Raw genomic sequence first — 26,573 nt, 5'->3', positions numbered from 1 at the left:
CCTGACCCATCATGGTACCTGACCCTTCAAGTCCCCTAGAACAGTAATTAACAGGGAATACCCAATCGGATAATTGCTCTGTATATCATATTGCTTAGACAGGAAAATCTGGAACACTTACCCACAGCAGACTAATTTATAATTGGTGGAACAGGTAGCTATAGATTGAGTAACCAGAGAACATCAACAAAAGCAGGAAAAAAAACCAACCACAAAAAAGAACTGCTTGCTTCAGCAAGTACTCTGCTTTTTACAATTTTAAGATATTCACATTACAGTGAGAATATAATTAATGCTTTACAAAAAACATTATCACTTTTCCGTTTGAAGCACAGTGAACAACAAACACTTTGGGGAAAGAGAAATATTTTTTCCAATGGAATAATTCCAAAGACTAGAGACCAAGGGACAGTAGAAAAGAAAGCTAGCAGTGCCCAAGTCCCAAACTCCTAAGGGCTACTGACTCCAACACAGAAGTACAAGACAGTGACAGACGTTCTCTGTTTAGGAAGAAAAGCAGACACAAGTCCATGAAACAATACAAGATGAAAAGAAGTGTATTTTCAATTTTCACTAATCTACAGCTCTTCAAGTTTTGGGTTTTGTTTTGGGCTTTTTTAACACACATTAAAGTGCACGGTGTTGTCAGGCTGTCTTGAGAAAGGTTATCACTTCATCACACAGGACAAACCTGAGATAACTTGGAAAGAAAGATCTTACTATTAGTAATATGGTTGTTCACAAGTGCTTTTACTAAGCATCCAAGAAAAAAACAACAAACACAAACCCAAACAAATAAAAACAAAAAAACCCACAACACCAAACAACCACAACACCAAAAATGAGTCAACTGTTTGATATTCAGAATCTTTGTTTCTCAGCAAAAGGTTTACTGTCATTCACAGAACCACTGACCAGACTGAAAGCTACCACTTCTGGCACATCCACAGCCCCATAAGGAACATGAGTCAACTGATACCTCACCATGATGAAAACCACTTACAAATGAAACTGGTGTTTCCTGGGAAGAGGAGCTGGAACATGAACTGGCACAAACAATAAATTATGGATGCCCAAAGGCCTCTGATAGGTACATACTACCCATTTCTGTTCTACAGCTGATGGTTCACATGCCAGTACAACCTGACCTTATCCAGTGACTAGGTTACTGAAGGGTTTTAAAACTTCCTTCTAATTAATGCAAACACTTCATCTATATAACAACCACAGAATAGTTTGAGTTTTACTCACCATTCCTATGCAGAAGAGGATGAATAAGAGCAGCCATGGTACATCTGTGCAGCTGTGGTCCTCCAGAGGCTTCCACTCTCGCTTGGAGCTCTTGTGCAAGAAAAGAGAGATAAGGTTAACAACACTTTTTCAATTGTCTTCTGCTCATTATAGAAAAAGGCAGAAAATTATTCTCCAGGGCAGTAACATACAGCAGGAGTTATCTTTAAACTCCAATATCACTGAAGCAGCTTAGTCAAAAATAGTAGTAAGGACTGTGGCTTATGAAAGAACACTTCCAAATAAGTGCCTTCACTGGAAGGCAGACTGACAAAGAATTATTTATCCAGGAAGCATGAAGGTAAACCAGGAATTTACAGATATTACTCCACAAAAACAGTTGTTTTCACTAATTTTTTAAGTAACAGAAAAGAGAAGCTAATGGCATGGAATCAACAACATCTGCTATTGCTGTCTTCCACAGTTACCTTCCAGTAACCCACTTTCCAAGAAGAATGAAAGGTTAAACTTTTCAAAAGCGTCCAAGTTTTAAAACACTATTGTCAGGTTTAACAAGTAAAAGGCACATAGAAATAATCTAATAAATTGCTGTCAATTAACAGTTCTCTACCTGCCCAGAGGCAGCTGAGCTGATTCTGTGATTTCAGCAAAGAAATCCCTAGTAAGTAATTCCCAAGTGCCAGAAAGAAAGTTGTGTATTTAAAGACCGAAATACTCAATGATGGAGGCTCTATTGCAAAGTGTAAAGAGGCAGTTTTAAGCAACTAAGATAGTTTGCTGCTCATGAGGTAAAATTTCTCAAGAGTGCATACAGTGCTAAGATAATTAAAGTCTGTCGAAAACAGTGGTTTTCCCATCTAGGCAAACTGCTTTTAAGAAAAAAATTACTTTAAGAAAAGCATGAGCATTGGCTGGAGCTAAAAACTAACCACTGTATCAGATTTCATTATAACAAAAATACTGATTATAGCTAATTTTGAAAAGACATAGTTACACAGACAAGCTTTTCAATTAGTTCTCAAATACTAACTGTTCACATATGTCTACTAAGACTCAAAAAATGCACACGTTTTCATATGTGTGGAAGAAAAGGAGATTGATACAGGAAGAACACAGACCTCCCTTCAGAGAGCAAAAGGGGTAACCTATTCAAATTTGGAATTTCTTTTTCATCCCAAGACTCTGAAGCATCTTCAAGACTCTGACAAGGTAGCTAATGTCAGTACAGTGTTAAAACAGAACGGTTGGATGAAATGTCAACAGCTTTTATCTCCAGTATCTATTTTTGCAAATTTTTTTAATAACAAAAAGCTACGGCTTATAACTCATATGACACTAGCAAGATGGTTTTTTGGTATTAATGACTTTGGTTTTTTGCTAACTCACAAAGCAACCTTTTCAAATATTGCCTGAGTGCAATATAAACGAAATCACGCACGCACCATGCTTCAAAAAGCACTTTTTTTAAAAGTAGTCTGGCTTTGCATTAGGGAATCCCATGCTACTTCTGCAACCTTTTATTAAGGAAGTTGCACTTGCAGATAATTCTAACTGTGCAAATTCACTCTGAGTTCTCAAACTTCTTTTCATTTTCCTCAATAATCAGTAGTGAGAGGTGCTAAAAGGTCATATTATGCACCTTGCTAAACTCATTTAACAAAATTGTCTTCTCATCTTGGTGGTTCATACTTAAAACTAATACACTACTCAAACTTAACATTTACAACAAGATTGTGACATTTATATTCTTATAAATAGCATAACCGTAATTGCTTAAAATAAGTAAAGCTTCATGCTTCCTATTCCTAAATCTACTCCAAGAACTCTGAATTCTGAAGAGATTTACTTTTACTTACAAACAGCAGAGATAAATACCAGCTATAGCTGCACTTCAAGAGTAAGCTGCCCTTGACAAAAGAGGGAGCAGTAAGATGCACCACATAATGTGGTTTGTTTGTTTTGTTGGGGTTTTTTTTATCCTCTCTGAACCATCTGCAAAGAAAATCTTTTAATAGGATTTTTTAAAGCCACTAGACATCCTCTGGAATAGCTCTGGCAAAGATTTAGGTTGTCTGACTAGTCACAGTTACCATAAGTGATCCATTTTATTTTCTAAGTGGACTGCAATTTATTTGTCAAAAGGAAACTTGAAATGACATGGTGTAGCACATAGTTAGAAGGTTACACAGAGGAATTCATTCTGTGACAATAGGCTATACTGTGCTCCAAAACATAATTTTTAAAAAGGAGGACAGTATTTTAAAAAAAAAGTACCATTGGAGGCCACTGAAAAGGCACTAGATAATTACCAACCTTCAATTTAACCACCAACCACACTAACATGGTATGAAATTGTACATCTTTAAAACAACACTCCTCTCCAGTAGCCTATCGAATCTTTCTTCTCTCCAGATCTTGCTACAACCCAAGCTTGCTGCCATTATCCACCTGCTGTTTTCTTCTCAGTTGATTCCTTGTATTCCGGATTCCAACAAAATCTTCTTCCCTAGCTTCACAGCCCTTCATCCTCATCTTTGATGTTGGTGTCCATGTCTCTCTAGTGACTGCTCCTGATTAGATGTTTACGCAGACTGCGATATTCATCCTTGGGCAACACAAACTGCCAATCTATGGTCAACATAAGGTCTAAAAAGTATTGTTTTTTCTGCAGGCTGGAAACAATGCTTTGTTGTAGTTGAAATACCATAAAATTTTAGCAAACATGTTTTGTCTGCAAACCTAAATCAGCACTTCTACATATTTCAGCTTTTCCTTCAGACAGATTACAAGCCTTCAGTATCTGCTGATACAAGAAAGCCAGATAACTTAGTGGGGAAAACAAACAAACAAACAAAAATCTATTTTATTAATGTTAAGTTTTCTCTTAAAACAGAGCTTTCATAATTTATGGTATGCTCTCTATGGATAATGCCGTTAAGAAAGCATACAACTTCCCAGGCACTGTTATGACAGCACAGAGAATCAGGAGCACTAACAAATACAAATCAGAACTGCTGAGGGCAGCATATTTTTACAATTATGTCTTAATTCCACACCTAGAAAGCCAGATATCTAAAGCTAGGCTTTCTCTTGCAGAATAGAAGTATGAAGAATGCCAGCACATTAACTGTTGGCTTTTCTAGTTTAATTCATAGCTACATGGTCTCAAGCAATGCAAAACAAACAAACAAACAACAGACTATTTTCTTGGTATTCATTGCACAAAATCACCTCAAAACAAACACAGAAGCCTGCCCCTCCAGACTGTTTTCTCCCTGCCACTTCCAAAATATACCTTTACCACACCAAATAGCAGATCTGAATTTACATCTCTTCTGCATACTGTAATATACTTCCTTACAAGGTATCAGCCTAGCACAAAATTGATGGTTACCACTTTCACAATTGTAACAGCTGTACTGGATGCTAACATACAAGCACTCATCTGCCCAAACCAGAGTGCAAAACAGACATAAGAGCACAAAAAAGTGTAAAAGTATTGCGTATCAGCAGGAGACTACAGATGCAAAAAGTTGCAGAATTTTTTTCAAACACAAAGTGTCTCATGCAATGTACAATTTGAGAATGATGTGACTGAAGCAAGAAGCCAAGTAAAGAACATCTGCAGTATTATGTATACGGATAAACAAGCTCTGGATAAGTAGCAAAAAACTGAGTTATATCAGCATAAAGGTGGAATTTGCCATCAACAGAGGATGTTGCAACATCATAAGAAAGGCAGCAGAAATAAATCCTAAAATCCTATAAAGATCATATATTCCAAGAAGAAAATGAAGCTACTGCTGAGACAGATGGGCTGAATTAAGGACAATACAGTGAATAACCGGCCTAAGCAACATCCATTGGATGAAAAGGAGACCCAGAGAGAGGTTAGACCCTGGGCCTTACTTCATCTAGTGAGTTTACGCTAGCAACTGGAAAGTATAGGACTATTTTGATTTTCATATGAACACACATGTTTTAAGAATACAGTCATGGATACATTCAGGTAGTTCGGGACAACAAATAAAACCAAACCAGAACAAGCAAATACTACCCTCACATTTTTCAGCCCAAAATAGGTCTCAGAAGAGACCCAGGATAAAGAATGTCCCATCAAAATCCCATGGAAAGATTCACTAGTCATAAGGAAGAGCAGTTTTGCAAACTGCTAACCTATCCCCAGGACTATCAAACACAGTGTTAAGAAAGCCAGTAGAAGATAAAATTTTAAAGCAATGTCCACAGCCAGCAAAGCCAAACTGAGTTAAACTTAATGAGATACCAGTTACATGAGCTATGCCATTCTGGCTCAAGAAAAGGCTTCCAAGTGCATGTGCTCTGAAGTCCTGGAAGGTCCACATCCAGGACAAATTGTTCATTACCCCTACTTGTAAGTAATGCTAGAAATAGTGACCCAACATTCCATAGTGACCCAATATTCTTCTATTTCAGTATTTGGTTTAAATCAGTTCCACTGCAAGCTGAAAATAACAGAAAATAATACAAAAAAGTTGAAATAGTTTTTAAACAGAGATGCGCACAGATCATTTTGACATGTCATCTTAGAAAGCGATAAATTCTGTTGTTTTAGTTTCCTTTTTTCTTTCAGCCTGCTCCTAATACAAGATGAGGAGGCTGCAAAGCATCCAGTTTTCTATTTACAGGCATTGAGAATGTGCTTTCACATTTTCTACACTTAGAAATAGCCACTTTTTTAATACCGAATACGAGACATGGCATTTTGACTCACCCATTGGGACAATCAGTCCCAGATTTACAAAGTTTTTCCAGATCCTAGCACACTGAGGCACTTCAGCATTTGGCTCATTCCCTCCTTATCAGCTCATACCATGCTTTAAGGATGTGACTTTTCAGAGCACTTGAAATCTCTGAAACTTCTGAGCTACAGTAATGCCAAACACAGACCTAGTGTATGGAAACTTCACCACTGCTTTCACCACTTACATTCATTCATTATTTGACCTTTCCTTAAAGACTGGGTAAATGAACAAAATACTTTCCCCTCACCAATACACACTGATTTTTTTAAACATTTCTAGCCCTTAGTCTCCCTTTTACATTACATCCACCAACCCAGCTTTTAACATCTAAGTCACAACAGCAACTGCACACACCTTACAAATATTTCCTCCTTAAGATAATTTACAAAATTTAAGTTGCATCTTCCTTTCTCAGAACTATTGCTTCAGTATGTCAATTACAAACATTGGTATGCATGAACATCAGAATTCCCGTTTGTTCCTCAAGATGTTTATGACTATTCTTTTTAGAGGGACATAGGTTTATTTTCTTTTTAAGCACAGAACCCAGGTAAAAAATAAATGGATAACTCTACAAGCCACAGACTCATAGACCTAGTTAAGATTGATTTCCTTTAGACTTTCTGCACAGTACAATCAGGTCCTCTAATATCTACCAACAGGAGAGTTCTGATCATAGTTCTTCATGCAGTAGAAACAATTCCTGATTTTTTTTCCTTCTCATTTAGGTTTTCTGATATTTAAAAGTAACTCAGCTTTTGCTACAGTCCCTTTGTCTGCAGCAATGGTTTGACCTCAATCTTTCATTAAGCTCACAGGAACATAATTGAATCTTTGAATCAATTAGAACTGCTGAATTAGCTATCACTGCCAAGTTCGCTAAGTTGGATCGACGATTTTTAAGAGTTATTGGGGAGAAAAGTACTTTCCTGAAGGAATTAAATATGTGCCAAAGGGTGGGGTTTTTTTAAACATAAAAAAGCAAATCGATGACATGCACTGAAAACTGCAACAACTGCAGCTGGCATCAGTCAACAGAAAGGGCCCAATTCTTCTCCAAAACAACACCTGACCACACGTCACACAACCAACGCTTCACAAGCTGAACAAATTGGGCTACAGAGTTTTGCCTCATCTGTCATATTCATGTGACCTCTCATCAACCAACTACCACTTCTTCAAACATTTCAACAACTTTTTGCAGCAAAAATGCTTCCACAATCAGCAGGATACAGAAAATGCTTTCCAAGGCTTTGTCGAATACCAGAACATGGATTATTCACTACAGGAATAAACAAACTTCATTCTCGTTGGCAAAACTGTGTTGATGGTAATGGTTCCTATTTTGATCAATAAAGATGTTTCAGCCTACTTATACTGATTCAAAATTCACAGTTCAAAATTGCAATTACTTTTGCACCAACCTAATACTTTTAAAAATCCTGAGGGTTATTATTACTGATGTGGCAGTTTAAGATAATTTGTTATAAAACCCCATTCTATGAACCACATTCATCTAACTACATCACCTTTCAATTCTCTGTTGTTCTACTACCTTGTTGTAGAACATCTGTAGCTCAAGACAGGAGAGTAAATAGAAATGACTGCTGTTTGTATATGTAAATCAACCAATTTGGAAATTACCTTGTAGCCATCTATCTACATAGGAGACAAGAATCAGCTATGTAAACGGTCATTAGGAAATGCTGAAAATGTTTCAAGAACTGTCTTTTTTTGGAAGCGTGGGATGTTTCAATAGCATGTGAAGTTGTAGTTTTAAAGTCATTTTATGTACCTTTACAAGCTAAAGAACACTCCAAATCACGTGCTGGCCTTTTTCATGAAACATACTGTGTTTGAAAAAGAAGAAGCGTAATTTACTCGTTTACCAAAACGTTTCCAACACAAGAATGTAATTCTCTGTTTCATCAGAGAGGATGGCATGTTCCTGTCCATGGCAGCTTTCTACACTATTCACCTGACTAAGAGAAGAAATAGCAGCAACTATATGTTGTCCTAAATAAACTTCTTCCACAGATATTAACTCCAGAGCCTAATGAGGAAATGAGTCTATTACTCTGACTATTGGATGACACCGATCCTAAAAACACCCAAAAAACCTAAACTCCCCCAAAAAACACTCATTTCCCCACACAAGTACACTTCTGAGAACAAAGGAGCAACTGAAGTAAACCAGCTCTCTGTATAAAATCTTCATGTGGTTAATGCACTCTGTTTAAGTGTCCAAACCAAAGTTTTGAAGCGTTAAAACTACCTCCAGTTCATGACTTCATAAACTATCTTATAGAAAACCTTTAGTTTACTGCATCATGAAGCCTAAGAAAAGTGCACAAAGTTGCCCTAGTTAAAATGTTCACCATTACCTACAGAGTCCCGTACATGTCCTACTGGTGTTCGTATGAAGCACCAAGTAGTAGCCTACCGTGGTTTATCACAAATTCAGATGATTCCTTCAGGTTCACAATACAACTGACTTATACAGCAAATTATTGGTATACCTTTTTTCCTAGAAGAACAACAGATACCAGCAAAACGAGACTGTAACTTTACTGAACTATACCAGCACCCTGGAAGAATGAACTAACTGTATCAATAAAAATATCTCCATTAACACATTAAAAAAAATTAGTCTAGATGTGTCCTGGATCTGTCTCTGGGGAAGACCAGCACTGTTCCTACCCCAAAGAGCCTGCCAACTATAGCATTCTTGTGTGAGGCAGACCCTTGAACTCCCCCAGACTTAGAATCAAAGCTATGCATCCTGCTTCCAGGGGCTAGTGAGTTTGTCACTGTAATACTACTACAGCCACAACTGGCAGTTGTCTCGAGAAAGGAAAATAATACACACTGCTCCCTGCAAGTGCCCTCCATGATGACGCAGTTCCTCTGAATAATAAGCCCAAATGCCTTCAGGCAATTCCGAACAGGACTGGATTACACGGAACATGCAAATCATAGTGGTGTCTACCACCAGTTTTGTGGAATTTCTGCTTCAATTGAATTTCAAAACTTTATTTTTCAAATTACTGCAAAACAGATATCAGTCATGCTTTTGGATTTTACTGAAAGCCATGTGCCAGTACTTTAAATAAAAGCCCCCACATCCTTGTTTGCCTAATAACTCCACATCACCACATGTTCTCCAGCGCTTTGTCCACTGAAAAGATCCATCTGTTCTTTATACCTACATATCTCAGAGTTCCTGCTAGGAAAGTATTCTGATGGTGTAATACTTCTTTGAAAGTTATCAACCAAGGGGTAATGAATTTATACTCTCCTCCTCTTCAGAGACTAAGCATACCACCAATTCACTGTGTCCACACCTTCTACTTCACTAATGTTCTCATACTCTACACAGAATATTCATGAGTTTAAGATAATGTAAACAAAACTGAGAGCACATAAGGCAGCACTTATACCATTACTGATGGTGAAATATGAAAATGTTTACCTGTCCTGGTTTTATTAAAAACAAGTTTCTCTTTTAGTGAATTTCCATGTTAGCTAAAGTCTTTTTACTAACTGCAGTTTTCTGAAAAGCTAGATACATGTTTTGGTAGACATAGCAATGGAATGCAAGGTCCTTTGGTAATGATGCATCTGTGAGAAGTGCAAGCAGGAGGTGAACTGAAACTGACCAACTAAGTATTCCATCCCATTCACATGATATTTCATATCAAAGTGAGAGACCACAAGGATCTCATCCCTTTTCCTTATGGCTGACATTAAGAGAGCACCTTGCCAGTTGTCCCTGCGAACTGAGGCCTACTGACAGACTGAATCCAGTTCCCGTTGGCTGTGGAGTCCAGTCTGGGACTTCTGGGTGCTGGCCCTACATCTGCTGGAGCAGTTGTCAGGATTTTCAACATTGGTTTTGTATATTTTGCATTATTTTCTCTACTTTTATTACTAGCATTAGTAAAGCATTTTTAATTTTTCCAACTCTCTTCTCTCGGTCCTTCTTCCCGTCCCAATTGTCTGTCCTTAGTGGGAAGGGGTGAGCAGGAGGGGCTAGAGGGGGAGAGGGAGACAGTGGGGGTTAACAATATATCTGCCATGGTTACCTCAACATTACCCTGAAAATTCACATGTGGAGACTTCACTTACGAATATGATATATGCAGTATTGTATATCATCTTCCACTCATCTTTTCAGTCAACTCATATTAAACATTGCTTCCAACATCCCTTGGTTACATGTTTCCACCTCAGCCTACAACTTAAATATTTATCTTGAAATATAACACAGCTGATTAAATAACAAGCTGACATGATCAGCACACCTGCCAAGGTTTTGAAGTTTAGAAATATGGCCATCTGCAAACAAAGGCCTGTTTTTGACCCTCAAAGTATTTAGGTATTGGTTCTTCATTACACATTAAGTACCTATCTGAAAGCAGCAATAAATAAGGACACTTTACAAATATCACAGTACTGTTTTTCAGGGGATTAAAATAATTATTTCAATGCATGTTTGGTACTTCCATGGTTCGTATTCATTAATAAAAAGCAGTCATTAAAAAAAATAAAAAACCATGCACACACAAAAATGAAAAAACAAACAAAACCAAACACACAGGAAAAAACACCCCAGTTCACTTTTGAAGATATTTTGCACATACCAAGTTACCTAATCACATTGAATTTTCTACTTTGTACATCAACCTGTCTAACAGATTCTCAGATTTTATTCTTACTACAAGAGTGCAGGTCCCAAATTACAAAACATTTTCAAACTTTGGGCTAGTAAAACATTGTCCAACTACAATACACACTTAGCTTCCAAATGTGTTAGCTTTATCAAAACATGACATTAACATAAGAAAAACAAAACAACAAAAAACCAACACCACAGCAGAACTCCCCAGATAGCGGTCTCTATGTAAGATGGACATTCTACAGAAAACACTGCCCCTGTTCTTTGCACTCTCTTCTTGCATAATGAGTAATTTTCTCTAAAAGAATTTTTTCAGCCTTTTAAAGGACTTAAAGCCAGAATTCAAGACCAAAACCATCATGACTTTTAAGAGCTCATGGCCTGCACAGTACTGCTGCGAAAAATGATGTTGCCACTTACTAGAGACATTCATAGCAGTTTGCTAAGTATTCCTCCAAAAAGCATCCTACATTCAAATCGTAAAATCATGTACTTTTTGTATTGCATTGGCAACCCTTGCAGAAGAACTTCTACCTTTAAAAGTCAAAGGCCTACTGGTGGAGGGTTCTGTGAGGTTAGAGGCTCGTATTTGCACATTTCAACACAAACATGGTCTCATGGCACTACACTGAATGCTATGAGCTAACGGTTGCATACTTTGGCCATGTGCTATGTGTGAAAGCCAGAAGACAGATCTATGTTGGAAATTGATAAGCCAATAGTCAGGTTCAGTTACATTTAGAGGATGTCATCCGCACAATAAAAACTTCTCAGAACCTTTTTCTCCAAAGTTCAGGAAGACTTTTAAGCTTACATTTTTGTGGGGAAAGGTGACAAAGCTTACACAACTTCTTAAATACCAAATCCTGACTCACGGGTCCAAAACTTTGGCACAAGAAAATAAACCACTGAGGATTTCAGTAAGAGGGCAGCACTGGGGAACACTGAAAGCATACCGGACTATGAGTAACCAACACTAAGAAGGCCCTGTTTTATTTATGGAAAAAAGGGTGGGAGAAGAATAGAAAAGGAAATAACGTGTCAGGCCCTTAGCTTATCACATAAGCATACTTCCTTATTAGTAGGCAATTATTCTGCAGTTTTTCATAGCAAACTAGGGGGAGTCAACAAAGCACACCCAGGACATGCTTATCATGACCTTCAACAAAATACTTAAATGGATTTCCTGTTTTGTTTCTATGGAACTGTATACAACATTCATAGGTCTTTTCCTCAGTCAAATAATATATCTGGAGAGAAGCAAGAGTGGTTTCAATTCAAAACAAAAACAAACCAAACCAGGACAGAGTTAATTTCTGCCATAAGCAGTTGCTTAACTACACCACATTCATTGAGAGAAAATATCAAGCACAAGTCCCCACGTTCTGCTCGCCATGACCCTCCACTATATTCTAGCAATGTTACTGGTTAAAATAGTGACAGCTAGAATCTAGCACATAAAAAAGCAGTACAGAACCTCAGCTTTCCTACATACTGCAATCATGTCCTATTCTTGCAGTGTATTGCACACTGGGTGTTGAAATCTTATTAAAATAGAGAAAATTAATCTTCGGACTCTTTTCTTAAACATGCATACAGATGTTCTTGAGGCTGTTGTCACACAGCTTTTGTTCCACGTTAGAAATTTCCTTACCTAGAAGATAAAAAACAAACACACACCAAATAAAAAAAAGGGGGGGGGAGGGGGCTAGGAAGAGGAAGCCCATCAATGCAACAAAGTATATTCACTTCAGAAGTCTGTGAAACTTTGAAGTGGCTAGAAGACCTAAACCAACCCTATTACATACTCATCAACACAGACCTGTTCTCTCAGTATAGATTCATGAAACAGAGGTAAAATTAGCAGTCAGTTTAGTCAGTGGGTAGAAGTCTCCCGGCAACACTCCACATAACCATTTTTCAGAAACAATGTGTAATATATACACAATTTTCCATCAGCTTCTTCAAATGATAGATTCAAATACACAATAACAAAGAGGCAGTTTCTGTCAAGTTGGTATGCAAGTTTTGATTTTCATGAAAGAAACCTCTGAGGTAAGTTCAAAGGCAGAAAAATTACAATCAGCCCAAAGGAGAAATAGGCACACACAGTGCAAAGCTCACTATTAGAGTAAATGGCATGAAGAAAGTTGACCACTTCACTACGTAAGGAACGTTGACATTTCTTCATAATGAAAAGTAAAAGCAGTCAGTTGGACGATACTGAACATACCCTCACAATTAATAACCTAAAAATCGGATGGCTGACAGCATTCTATATGTCATTTAAATTACAGTAACATAAGCTTTGGATTTAGCATTCACTATTAACAATGTAAGATAATTTTTTCCAAAACTGTTCTTACTTTACCAAACTAGAAATAAGAAGAAATAACACTGGCCCATTATTTGATGAGCATGGTCACCTTATTAACAGGGACACAGAGAATGCTAACACGTTTAATGTTTTCTTCACCTCAGTCTTCAACACCGATGATGGACCTGGGGGGCCCCGTAACCCTGGGCTGAAAAACGGTGACTGTGAGAGCAATAAACTCCCAATAAATCTGGAAATTGTGTGGGATTTGCTTCTCCAGCTAGATCCCTGCAAGTCAGTTGGCCCTGATGAGATTCATGCAAGGGTGCTTATAGAGCTGGCTGATGTCATAGCAAGACCTCTCTCTGTGATTTTTCAATGCTCCTGGGAATCTGGAGAGGTCTGGGATGACTGGAAGCTGGCAAAGGTTGTCCAATATAAAAGAAGGGCAATAGGGATGACCCTGGCAACTGCAGGCCTGTCAGCCTCACTTGAGTTCCTGGCAAAATGATGGAGAAGATTGTTCTGAGAGTTATTGAAAAACATCTGAAAGACAACACAGTCATTGGTCCCAGCCAGCATGGGTTCATGAGGGAAAAATCCTGCTTAACAAACCTATTTTCTATGACAACTTTACCCACCTAGTTAACCAAGGGAAGCCTGTTGATGTGATCTTTTTGGATTTCAGTAGAGTCTTTGATACTGTCTCTTACAGTATCCTTCTGGACAAGATGTTCAGCATACAGCTGGATAAACACACACTGAGCAATTGGCTGATGGGCCAGGCTCAAAGGGTTCTAGTAAATGGGGTTATGTTGGGCCAGTGACCAGTCACTAGTGGGGTTCCACACGGATCCATCTTAAGGCCAGCGCTCTTCAATATCTTTATAAATTACTTAGACACAGGACTTGAGGGAATACTAAGTAAGTTCACCAATGACACAAAATGGGGAGGAGCTGTTGACACTCTTGAGGGCAGAGAGGCCTTGCAGATAGATCTGGACAAATTGGAGAACAGGGCAATCAACAACCATATGAAGTTCAACATGGCCAAATGCTGGATTTTGCACCTGGGACATGGCAACCCTGGTTGTACATACAGACTGGGGGACGAGATGCTGGAAAGCAGCTCTGGAGAGGGGGATCTGGCAGTTCTGGTCAATGACAAGTTGAATATGAGCCAACAGTGCCCTGGCAGCCAAGAGGGCCACCCATGTCCTGGGGCACATCCAGCACAGCATTGCCAGCTGGGCAAGGGAGGTGATTCTCCCGCTCTGCTCTGCACTGGTGCGGCCTCACCTGGAGCACTGTGTGCACTTCTGGGCAACACAGACTAAAAAGGATATAAAGCTACTGGAGAGTGTCCAGAAGACGGCTACAAGGCTGGAGAAGGTTTTGGAGAGGAAGCCGTATGAGGAGCAGCTAAAGTCACTTGGTTTGTTCAGCCTGGAGGAGACGGAGGGGAGACCTCATGGCGGCTACAGCTTCCTCACAAGAGGAGGAGGAGGGGCAGACGCTGATCTCTTCTCTCTGGTGACCAATGACAGAACCCAATGTCAGGAAGATGTGCCAGGAGATGTTTAGGCTGGACATACAGTGTGAATTTTGGGGTTGTCATATGCAGGGACAGGAACTGGACTTGATCCCTGTGAAAGGATGGAATACCACATACTTGTTCTTAATCCAAAGTATCATTTCTTGAAGTGCTTAAAAGAAAAATAAAAAAGTCAATCTTTGAGTTACCTGTCAAAGTGAAGGAAATTATGTGCTACTTTAAACTTTTAAGAAGTGGCACAACTGAAAGATAGTTTAAACTTCAGAAGGAGCTAGTCCTCAGTGGGAAAACAATTAATTTGAAAGAGCACTTGCAAGTATCTATGAAGCTGAAATATTTTTTCTACATTAAGATCAAAAGGAATTATCTGCACAGGTTGTGTAGTTGTTTATGACAGCATTTGTAAAAGGACATCTCATGCTTCAGAGGAACTGAATGGAGCTCACAGACCAGAAACACATAAAAGTAGTCAGCAGCTTCATGAGATGCCTGACTCATTAGCACTGTTCTTGGATCCTGCTTGTATGCTTCATCCTTCACATCATATCGTCTTGCCAGAGGACAGAACGGAAGCTTCAGCTACTGTCAATGTGTTGAAAAAGAAATCAAGCTGCCTAGCTCCTGAAAATAGAATTCACAACTCATTCTGTTTCTGTTCATCAACATGGTTATTCAGCTGGTCTTCTTCCATGATCGTAGCCATGCCCGCAAGGAAACAAGCATGTTTTAGTGACCCCTATATTTATCTGACTGCAAGAACCTCTGACAACTGAAGTTCTGGCTAAAGTACAATTAATGATCTGTATTGTCCATAACAGCTTGGAAGAGACACTTCTTTGGAATTTTTTAGAAGTTAGGAACTCCAGATTTAGTCCGTGCTGCTTTGACAGCAAGTGTTCACGGGAAAGTTAATGGATTATCTTTCTTCTCCTCTTACACTGGGAAGTTCTTTTAGTCTTGTAAAAACCAAGACCACCACTAAAACGACCAAGGGTAACATGTGCTTAGTTTATCTTAGTCATGCCTCCAATTTCCAGAAAGACTTCAAGCTTCTCTTACACATATATTGAAACAAGACACTACAATACAAAGCTGTAAGGATAAAATAAACACACAGTATTTCTGAGTCCCAACACAAACACTAATAACCCCAATAAATTGCCTTGTTTCCCATAACTTCTTGCCAAATCAAATATCTTTTAACTTCAGCCACTTCAATTCAACTGCAGATGAGCAGGAAGGGAGAGTGAATTCTATATCACAACTACTCCAAGAGAAAGCAGTTTAAGGTTTGTGCCTCCTCACAGCTTGTTCCCTTTCATGAATCAAGAATTTCAGTCCCCTCAGATACAGCAATGCAAACTTTGTGGAACTGTGCTATAAAATACATCAGGAGAGCAGTCTGAGCTACGCGGTAAAGTAAGTTTGATAGCTTAAACAACAAACAAACAAACAAAACCTGTACAAATTACTTCGATCAAACAGATTTACAGCACAGCCTAACAGTTTTGATGACATGTGAGCATGAACTTCAACAGTCTCGCCAATACAGTTTTATAACAGACTAATGCTGTAAGGCGGCAGAAAATACCACTGATGAAGGAGAATAATGAGAAAGGAAGAAAGTATTGCCACTTAGCTGTAGATTTAATTTTTTTTCTTTTAATTAAACTAAAGATTTGAAATAAATGTGATTATTCTATCAGCTCAGAGCTTTAGCACCATTTGCTCAAAAAATCCCAACATTAGGAAGAGAAAATCATTTTGAAAACAGCATGGCAACAAAACTACCTGTATCAAAAATGAGTAGAAACTTCTAAAGCTTTGTTGCTGAGCAGATCCATGATGAAAGAGATGCACCTAGACAGAAGCACCCATCTTGAGAAGCTCATGATCAACATATAGCAAGGGAGGACAGTCAGCTGAAACCAGTGAAGGTATTGACAACCAACAGCACTGCAAGACAGGAGATACACAGAGGTGTGGGCTTTTTTCCTCCAGTCTCTCGCAAGGTTTTAATCTTATATAGGTCAACACACTTCAGTCAAACAACTACAGTTCAAAGAAGTGTTCAGATGACTCGGTAATGAAAATTGATGGAGAGTACATAGACTGCTCTAAGACAACACCTGTTAAGATATAGCTGACATTGCACAGGTTTTTCCCAACAAGCTCAAGCTTCAAGATGGTGAAAGTAAGGTGACGGCTAAATCCACTTACATAGTAGAGAATAGAACAAGCCCCTAACGAAACAAAGAGGATGACACAATTGTAATACAGAAAAGAAACAACAGGTAAACAACAGCTCTAGTTGGGACAATAAAGACCAAGTGCAGACCACGGAAGATACTACACCAGGGGAAGTGAAAGAACTTTGTGCGATCATGGAATAAGACCAAAATGGGGAAAAAAAAAAAAAAAAAAAAAAAAACAAACACTGGAAAGAAGTATTCCAGATTGAAGCATCTCAACAGGCAAAACAGCAGTGGAAAGAATGAGCACACTTGGAAGAACGTCTGGTATGGTTGTATTAACATGGTTCATTACAGTTCAAATTGAAAAATTTGGTAGAATAGCAGGTAAGTTAACTAATTGCAAAAAAAGACTGGAAGTATAAGCACAGACAGCAGTAGAGGAGAAGGAATAATAATTAGAGAGCAGAAGGCAGTGAAGAATAACAAGAAGACACTATTAGAGAAGCCCAGTGAGAATAAGACACCAAGTGGCAGGCATTACAGATAGTATCAAAAGCAGCACAGATGAAGGAGGGTAAGAAATGAGGGGAATCCTCACAACTTGGCCAGAATCACAGAACATTAGGGATAGGAAGGGACCTCGGAAGATCATCTAGTCCAATACCCCTGCCAGAGCAGGAACACCTAGATGAAGTTATACAGGAATGTCTCCAGGCAGGTTTTGAATGTCTCCAGGGAACAAACCTGTAGACATCTTAATGAAGGCAATTTACGCAGAGCACAGAATTCAGTACAAAGACAGGAGAGAATGTACGACAACAAATGTAATTTTTTCTGTTTGGGAGTTTGGAAAAGAAGAAAGACACTAGAGTTGACTGTCAGCTTTAAGGATAGTAACTCAGAATAAAATTAGGGAGGGAATAAGACTGCAGCAAGAGGTTAAAATCAGAAATTTTGAATTAAAACAGAAAAATTGAATTAATGGGGCTTTGGGGTCAGGCTAAGCAGTTAAAGGCAGTAAAAGCTGAGAAAAAACATGAGAATTCATCACTGTAAGTAGCAGGCAAAAGTGCTGAGCAAAGGTAAACATGCCAATTCCAATCAGTATTTCCCTGGAAAGCTTTAGATTCCGCAGGGGAAAAGAAACAGGAAAAAGCCTAAGGCAGACCTCTAGTCAGCCTGCAAAGCAAAGAAACTACGAAATGCATTCTGGGAGAGAGAGGAAAAAAAAAAAAAAAAAAAAGGATAATTTGGGATGAAATAAGAGTTAGAAAGAAGACATCAAAGAAATCTGCCTGGTACAACAACCAGTCCCAGATTGGTGCATTATCATAAATGAGATGAGGAGGGGGCAGTCATGACAAAGGGTCTTGGAGATGCAGTAATCAGATAGGATGGCTGGCAAAATCAAAACAGAAGTAATCATTTCTCTGAGAAACAGAAATGGAGGTTAGCAGATGAAGGTCAGATAGTCTAGGAAGCTGACAAATAAATGTAATGAGAAATCAACTTGAAAAACAAAGTCATAAGGAATGAGAGTCAGGCATCCATGATAAGAGTAGAGACTGTCAAAGACTAAGATGAAGCTACACAGAGAGAAGCAAGAACTGAGGCAACATAAAAGAATGTCTGATGGACCTCTGCTCAAGAAAGGCATAAGAGGAAATAAAGGAGAGGGAAGTATAAAGACAATGGTAGATGAGGAACACAACATTTTTTGTTAATGATAAAAAGGAGGATAAGACAGACATTACACTCTAATGTAATGTTGTATTGTTGGTAGCAGGGTTTCTGCAATTGATATACCAGACAAAACTGTTGTTGATAAAATATTCAGCAACTAGCTTAGATTTCCTGTGGAGACACACAATTGCTTATGGCTAAGAAATTACATAAACAACCATTATTTATACTTCAGTCACATATATAGGATATAAAACTCAATTACTGTACCATATCTTGCCACACATAAGGAAAACAAATGAAAGGTTCAGTAGCATTCTATTAACATCATGCACCCTGACAGTGGAACACAAATTTCCCTGAAAAACAAAATCAGTTAGTTGAAACATATGAAAAAGCCAGATATTTAAACAATCTGATTCTCTATTTTTTCTGCTTTTGGTCTAATGTTACCCACAAATAAGCCTGTATTTTCATCTAAGAAAATGACATAATAGCAAACAGCAATTCAAATTCATAAAGATGAGCTAGAAAGGGCCTATTAGACACTTAAGAAAAGTAATTTGGATAGGTATCACAGAAAATAAGGTTGGAATAGACTTCAAAACATTGCTTCAAAACATCAACTTCATTCTCTGTGCTCCAAGTCTGTATCAGATTTCCTTAGGCCATTCATGATAGATGTTTATCTAACATTTTTTTTTTTTTAGCAAACCTCAAACATTACAGTCTCTGGAATCTCCCCTGTCAGCCTACTGCAATGACTGAATAATTTTAAAATCTCTACCAAACATTTGGCATATATCTCCCTCTCTGAAATTCAAACCATTTCTTCATGCACCATAAAGCTGATTGCCTTCCTCTTTGCAGCAAATTTGCTGTATGGAAAGGATGTTCCCTACTGCAACTGGACAGCTCTCTGCAGTGTTTTGCATTGGAAGGACAGAAACCTTATTAAAAAAAAAAAAAGTCTGCCTAAACCGATGAGCTACAAAAACTCATCTCTGTGATGAGTCATCTGGGACAGCAAAGATGGACTTTCCCACATAAGCAGTCTGCTGGAAGCTGGATTCATCCACCACAAGTGACACAGCCAAAGGAGACTAACATTTACAAGCAAGCAAACCAGCGCCATAGCGTTAGTCATGATCGCTCATCCTACAGCCTTCAGAAAGGAGCAAAGCAAAAACCAGTATAGCCCTGGTCGTGCTGTTCAAAGGGAAAGTTAAAATTGGAAGCAGAGCTGCAAACTGGAGCGCTGGGTGGAGCTCCTGATTGTGCCTTGCTTGGCAGCACCACTCTGGGAAAAAAAAAAGGAGTCAGTAAGGGCAAAGCAGAGCAAGGGGGGAGGGGGAAGAAAGCTCGAAATAAGAGATGTGAATGGGACCAGTCACACACTGGCAAAAGGATGCAGGGAGCTACCTGAACCCTTGGCTACAGACTGGAAGGGAAGGGGGCTGGGATTAGGACAGTCTCCCTTTCCAGAGGCAATGGCCTGGGGGAGGCCCTGGACATAGCAAGTTTCCTCCCACGCGATGGCTCCTCTTTCTGGGGTGCGGCAGTAGGGACCCGAAAGGAAAAGCTGCAGGGAAGGGGAGGGAGTGCAGAGCTATATAGAGGGGTGCATCGAGGCATGGCAGAGAGGAGGAGTGAGTGTGAAGCCACAGGACCGGGGTGCAAGGCAGTATGGGGATGGCAGGGGAGAGCTAAAGGTATGCAGCTGCAGCAGGGGACTGGAGCAAGGTATGGCAAAGATTGCAAAGCCATAGCAGGGCTAGAGGAAGAAGGAGCAATACGATCCACAGGGGAAGCACCACAAAGAATAATGTGCAGAGCAATCCAGAGCGTGCAAGTGCGTAGCATGGTGGAAGTAAGGCATGGGGGGTGAACAACGGGATGCACGGCCATTAAGCAGACAGGCAGAGCTACAGAGGGGAGCAAAATGCTGCACAGTTATGTGCATGGAGGCTGGGAGAGCAGGGCATAAAGGGGTTCACAGCCATGACAGCAGGACTATGGGAGAGCAGAGCTGTTGGCTGGGAGTGAGGTGGGGAAGGGAAAGCAAGGGGTTCACATCCATGGGAGAGTACGGTTACAGAGGACTGAGGCAAATGCGTAGCTATACAACACTGCTACAGGTGCAGCAAGAGGAAGCACAGCCATAGGAGAGCAGAGCTACAGTGCCGGGAGGCACCAGAGTGGCACACAGCCATGGAAAAGCAGAGCTGCAAGGGGCAAAAGGGGATGTAAGGCCACCAAAGAGAGCGGCTATGGGGGACACAAGCGGGTGCACTGCTACGGGACAGCATGAGAGGCAGGCCTGGGGACGAGGGGAGCGAAGGCACAGCCACGAGGGACAGGAAGCCTGCAGGCGGGTACAGCGCAGCTCGGCAGCGAGGGGCAGCAGGGCCAGGGAGGGAAGGGGAAGGGGCAGCGGGGCTCGGCGGCGGGCGCGGGCCGCTCACCTGCGCGGCGGAGCTGCAGCAGCCCATGGCGTCCGCGGGTCTCTGCCCTGCCGGTGCCCGCTAGGCGCCAGGCGGCGGAGGCGGGCAAGCGTTGGGCATCCACTCGCCGCGACGGTCTGCCCCAGGCGAGGCGCCGCGGAAAACCGCCGGGGAACCGCCGGGCCCTATCAGGCGAGCGCGGCTGCAGCACTAGCGCCACCACGGCGCCCCCTCATGCTCCCCCCTCAGCGGCGCCGGCCGCGGCTGAGGAGAAGGGGCGGGGCCTGCGTGTGGGTGTGGCCTCCGGGGGCAGGCCCGGGCACTGCAGCGCGGGGGGTACCTGCCCAGCCGCACCGCTCCGGTTCCACCCCGCCCCGAGCTGCTCGCCGAGAGTGGTTTCTGGTGTCGCAATGGCTTTTGCCCTGTTGCCAAGGCGACGCCATAGCTGGTGGCAGGCGGCTGGGGGCAGCCCCGGCCCTGCTCTGTGGCCCTGAGGCCCTGCTGCCGTCTTTCCGGAGCCGGGCAGTGCCAGACGTTCCTTCCTCTTTTCCTCCCGGCGGAGGGGGCGCTGCCCAGGGCGGGCAGCATGGGGCAGATTTGCGTGGAGAAGGCGTGTGGTGGTCAGGATGGTTTCTAAGTGGCTGATGCTCTCTGAAAGGGAGAAGAGAGCTGCTTGTGTGGCCCTGGAGCACATGTACTTGCAGGCATGAGAAGAGACTTGAGGTGCCTCCACTCGCTGGTAGGAGATGTTTGAGACATCCACAGCCCAGCTGGCCTGTGCCTTACACGGCCTTTGGTGTGTTTTATCCCATTCTCCAGACTAGCTCTTATCATTGGTGCAATCTGCACCCGGTCACCTGAAATGGTGGTCTTGAGAGGCCACAGGAGATGTGAATCTGTCCCCTAGATTTACAGCCAATTGCCATATTTGTGCGGCCTGTTTTGGTAAGCTTTTTGGCCTTCCCAGAGACACAAATGCAGGTGTTATTCTTCTGAGGTGAACACCTGTGTAAGTACAAAGAGCTGATTTTGTGAATGACACCTGGATGGTGTTTGCTGTGTAGTTAACTGGTACAGGTTTGGCCTCCGAACTGTAGTCTGGAGCATTTTACTAAGCCACGCAGGTAGTGACAAATGCCTCAGAGCTTCTGAACCAGCAAAGTCACTACATGGCTGTATCATGCAGTCCTCAATTTCAACAAAGGCAACAGCTTTTCTTAGAATAAGAGTGTTCACTTTGGAAGGTGGCAGTACCTCTTAAGGTAAGTTTACTCACCCAGCAAGTATGTTTGAATGTGGTCTAACCATATTAAGTGATACTGTAAGTTGAAATATATTTGTTGTTGAATCTTAACTCTGGAGCAGGTTTAATTCTGTTAATATAGTAGAAGACCAATGATTAGAAATAACGTTGCAATGACTTAAGTTTAAAATGATCCTTTGACAGGCAGAATGAGGCAAAGGAGACCTTGTAACGAGAGGAGTCTTGTTAGGCTTTCAAAATAGAACAAAAACTGGTATGTGGGAGAGTTGTGAATCATACTTTTTTTTAGCTGTTCTCCGTTTAATGGCAAGTAACATCACTTCTCACAATTTTAATATTTTCTAATGCCTCATTAAAATACCTTTTCACCACTTATATGTATATTGCTGTTATTTCTCATTGTCCTACCTCATTTAGTCCAAATATTTCTGTTGTATTCAAAGGTGTGGCCATCAAAGAACTGTTTTGCAGGACTGCTCTGTAGGAGGCATGTTTCTTTTGTGATTGACACAGGATTGACACAACCAAGCCATAACAAGAAATCCGTAGCTAATTCTTATGTAACTTTGGACATGTCACTTCAGTTTCTTTGTTCCTCAGTTTTGCCATTTATAAAATTGACTTTTTGTCCCAGTGTTTGTCTTTTTCATTAGCTTGGATAACAACAGCATGATGTGTGTGCCATAGATGTCTGTTCAGTCTGTTAAATAGACCAAATTTAATTTTTTTAAATAGGCGTTTTATTTACAACTTTAATTTCAATAGTTTCATGTAAGACCTCAAAGTGTTGTCATGGTAATTCAATACTGCCTCCTACTTTTTGCACGTAGACTAAACATATTCAGCACAATTATCAGAAGATAGTAACTGATTAAAACACAGTCTTTTCCCCCAAAATTTGTGGACTCTTAGGAAAAAAAAAAAAAAAGCCAGTAATCAAAAGCTTTGTGCAGCTGCATAGGGGGAATTGTAGTTTTATAGCGATTAAAAAATGCCAATCCTTTGTTGGCTGGGGGCACCTTTATGGAAAAGCTGGAAACAGGCCAGAGTAGTAACTGGGGTTTAGTCTAAGTTTGTGACAACTGTAGAAAGTATTTGGACAAATCTGGGTGTTAGAAATAATCACCAGGCTAATTGCTCTTATCTCTGCTTCTAGTCCAAGGAAATTAGTTGTGGTTTTGTCAGAGATACAGTAATAGTTTAACTATACTTTATTTGGCTAGTCGTAGAAAGGAGAGTTAAAAGGTTCTTGCTTGTTCGTGATTGTGCTTGCATTTACATTTATTCAGATTAGTATTTTGTGAAGAAACTGGAAGGGTTTGAAATGAGAATTGCAGAATCTTAATTCAGGAATATAGAAGTTGAACTTTAAGTATATACCTAAGTACATTTTTTGAATTGTGCTTTATGGATTCCTTTCTGAAGCTGATTGTAATCTGCTCTAAGGCATGGTTACATCACAAGCTGCTAAAGTTCAAATTTGACTGCCCAGATTTAGCGTTAATAAGAATCTAGATTTTTTTCTATAACAGATTTGAGTCTGCCCTTCTCCTCTCAGTAAAGAAGGATGAGATTTTTTTTTTCCTTTCATTGCTGGACTCGGAATGACAGGTTAGAGTTTCTGAAGTTCTGTCTGATACTGAGTAAGGGAGACAGCAACAGGGAGAAGGCCCTAAATGACAAAAATGCCTTTAGTACTTGAGTAAATTGTAAGTTGTATTCCTTCTACTCTGGGAAGTGTAGGGAGGACAGAAAATAGATAAGAAAACGTTCCAAAAAGCATGAATTATGTGATAATATTTACTTTTTTTCACCAGGTGTAAGATCCTGACCTTAGGCAGCCATATTTAAACACCTAAGGATTTTCCAAGATAAAAAACTGTCTATAGCTTCTGTTCTATATTAATGAGGGAAATATCTTTAAAATATTAGTAGACAAAATTCAGACCATTTGGATATGTTCTTAAGTATGAATTTTGGGGTTGAGTTTTCAAACACGCTCAGTGCCTGGCTAACTGCTCAATGAAGAGGTGGTCCAAACTTGACCTTGCTGTTAATGAAAGGGAAGAGTTGCATCATGCAGACTACAAACTGAGTATTGCACCAGCAAGGCATTGTTGCAGACCCTGTATTCACTTCCCTCTTCCAAAAGAAAAACTCAGTTTATTATCATTCTGCCGATTTCTTCCACTTACAAATAAATCTGCACCTATGAATGCTTGGTAACCACCCTGCGTTTTAAAAAATCCTACCCTATGTGCTTTCCCTCAATATTCCTGGGTTTTGTTGTTGTTTTTGTTTGTTTGTTTGCCTGAAATTTATTTAAATACAGAATCATACACATCCCCTCCATGAGGTGCCCAGAGAATAAACTGTTAGGTTTCATACATGTGTGTACTAGTGCAGGATTAGGAGTGATTCTGCTGATTTCAGCAGAATACTGATGAAAGTACAACACAAGAAGGCATTCCAGCAAACACATGGCAAATAGGATGTCAGATCATCTCTGTGGGCAATGTGGGAGTAGAGCCCACTGATCCACTCAAAGCCTTGTGGCCCCATTATCTTGTATATTTGAGAAGCCACCTGAAACGGATCGTCTTCCTGAAAAGTTCAACCAGGGCATTGCATTTTTTCACTGCTGGGGAGCTACGGCATGGATGCTTATGTCAAGTCACACTGGACACCAGCCAAAAAACACCGAATTGAAGCTGTATCTTACAAACTCTAGCTTGTATACTGAAGATCATATCAGTTATAAAGTTTAGTGAGTGATCCTACTTTGCAATTAGAATGTCAGGATTCTTGCACACTTTTTCGTCTCTGACTAAGAGAAGTTGCATATTGCTCAGTAAGTTTGAGCTCTCACAAGTTTAAGCTAAGATTCTTTTCTTGATGCCTGTCTGACCACAGAATAACAGGTCACTTCCATGAACTTACTAGGAAAGTCAGAAAACCTGCTGTGGTTCTACTTTGTGCTGCAGTCACTTACATTGGTCACATTAGATCTGTTTCATGTTAAGAACTGGGGACTCCATGGAAAGAGAAAAAAGCAGAGGGCTCTTTGAATGAATCAAGGCTGAACTCTTCTTTTCCCAGGTCTGAATCAAAATTTTGGTCCATTGTACTCAAGATGTAACTTTTTGGTGAGAGGACAGACGTGTACAGTGGAGGTCCTGTCCGCTGGTGACTATCAAAGATGTGCAATACTCATTAGAAGATTAATGTCTTGGTGTGTTGGCAAAATGGCTTTCTAAGCATATGCTTTGTGCGTATAGTTGTTCATTCCTGCCATAATGAAAGTTAAATATATATTCTTGCTATATTAACTCATGTTGCTTTACACTATTTAATACCTGTTAAATTGCATGCTGATGTTGGACACCTGTGGATAAAGAACGGTATGTCAGCCTCACCTCCATCCATGATAATGTGATGGAACAGCTCATTCTGGACATATCTCCAAACACCAAGAAAAAGAAGGTTATCAGGAGTAGTCAGCATCAGTTCACCAAGAAAAAATCATGTTTGACCACCCTCATAGCCTTCTAAGATGGTACGACTGGCTGGGTAGACGAGGGAAGAGCAGTGGATAAGGTCTACCTTGGCTTCAGCAAGGCTTTTGACAACGTCTCCCACAACATCCTCATAGGCAAGCTCAGAAGGTGTGGGCTGGATGAGTGCACGGTGAGATGGATCATGAACTCGTTGGATGGCGGGTTTCAGAGGGTTGTGATTGATGGTGCAGACGCTGGTTGGAGGCCTGTAGCTAGTGGGATTCCCCAGAGGTCAGTGTTAGGTCCAGTCATGTTCAACCTGTTCATCAATGACCTGGATGAAGAGACTGACTGCAGGTTTGCTGATGATACCAAATGGGAGGAAGCATAGTTGACTGTGCTGCCATTCAGCACAACCTGGACAGGCTGGCTGACTGGCCAGAGAAGAACCTGCTAAAATTCAACAGGGGCAAGTGTAGGGTCCTGCACCTGAGGAGGAATAACCCCAGGCACCAGTACAGGTTAGGGGTTGACCTGCTGGAAATCAGCATTGCAGAGAAGGACCTTGGAGTTCTCATCAACAACAGGTTGACCATGAGTTGACAATGTGCCCTTTTGGCCAAGAAGGCCAACAATATACTGGGATGCGTTAGGAAAAGTGTCACCAGCAGGTCGAGGGAGGTTATCCTCCCACAGTAGAGGGAGACCCCTCTACTCTGCCCTGGCGAGGCCGCGTCTGGAGTACTGTGTTTAGTTCTGGGCTCCCCAGTTTAGACAAGGAATTACTGGAGGGAGTCCAGCACAGAGCTACAAAGATGATTAGGGGTCTGGAGCATCTTTCTTATGAGGAGAGACAGAGAGAGCTGGGTTTGTTCAGCCTGGAGAAGAGAAGGCTGAGAGGGAAT

At 40.7% G+C, this 26,573-nt stretch overlaps 1 protein-coding gene across 4 annotated transcripts in view; it reads right to left on the bottom strand.

The window, feature by feature from the left end:
- SLC44A1 (solute carrier family 44 member 1) overlaps positions 1 to 21,190 on the bottom strand; it is a 67,642-nt gene extending 46,452 nt beyond the window's left edge. For 2 of the 4 annotated variants that reach the window (XM_065045667.1, XM_065045668.1), the window contains exons 1-2: positions 20,929 to 21,188; positions 1,252 to 1,341 (exon numbers count right to left, since the gene is read on the bottom strand). In XM_065045667.1, the coding sequence (XP_064901739.1) occupies positions 1,252 to 1,341; positions 20,929 to 20,955 (117 nt within the window). In that variant the 5' untranslated portion in view covers positions 20,956 to 21,188. Of the gene's footprint in view, positions 1 to 1,251; positions 1,342 to 18,733; positions 18,753 to 20,928 lie in introns of those variants that run through there. The other 2 variants (XM_065045664.1, XM_065045665.1) reach the window with 2 other exon arrangements.
- Between the last annotated feature and the right edge of the window lie 5,383 nt (positions 21,191 to 26,573).

This window comes from Columba livia, chromosome Z (genome assembly GCF_036013475.1).
Source record: "Columba livia isolate bColLiv1 breed racing homer chromosome Z, bColLiv1.pat.W.v2, whole genome shotgun sequence".
In the NCBI taxonomy this organism is placed as follows: domain Eukaryota; kingdom Metazoa; phylum Chordata; class Aves; order Columbiformes; family Columbidae; genus Columba; species Columba livia.
This window is presented reverse-complemented; position numbering and strand designations above follow the sequence as displayed.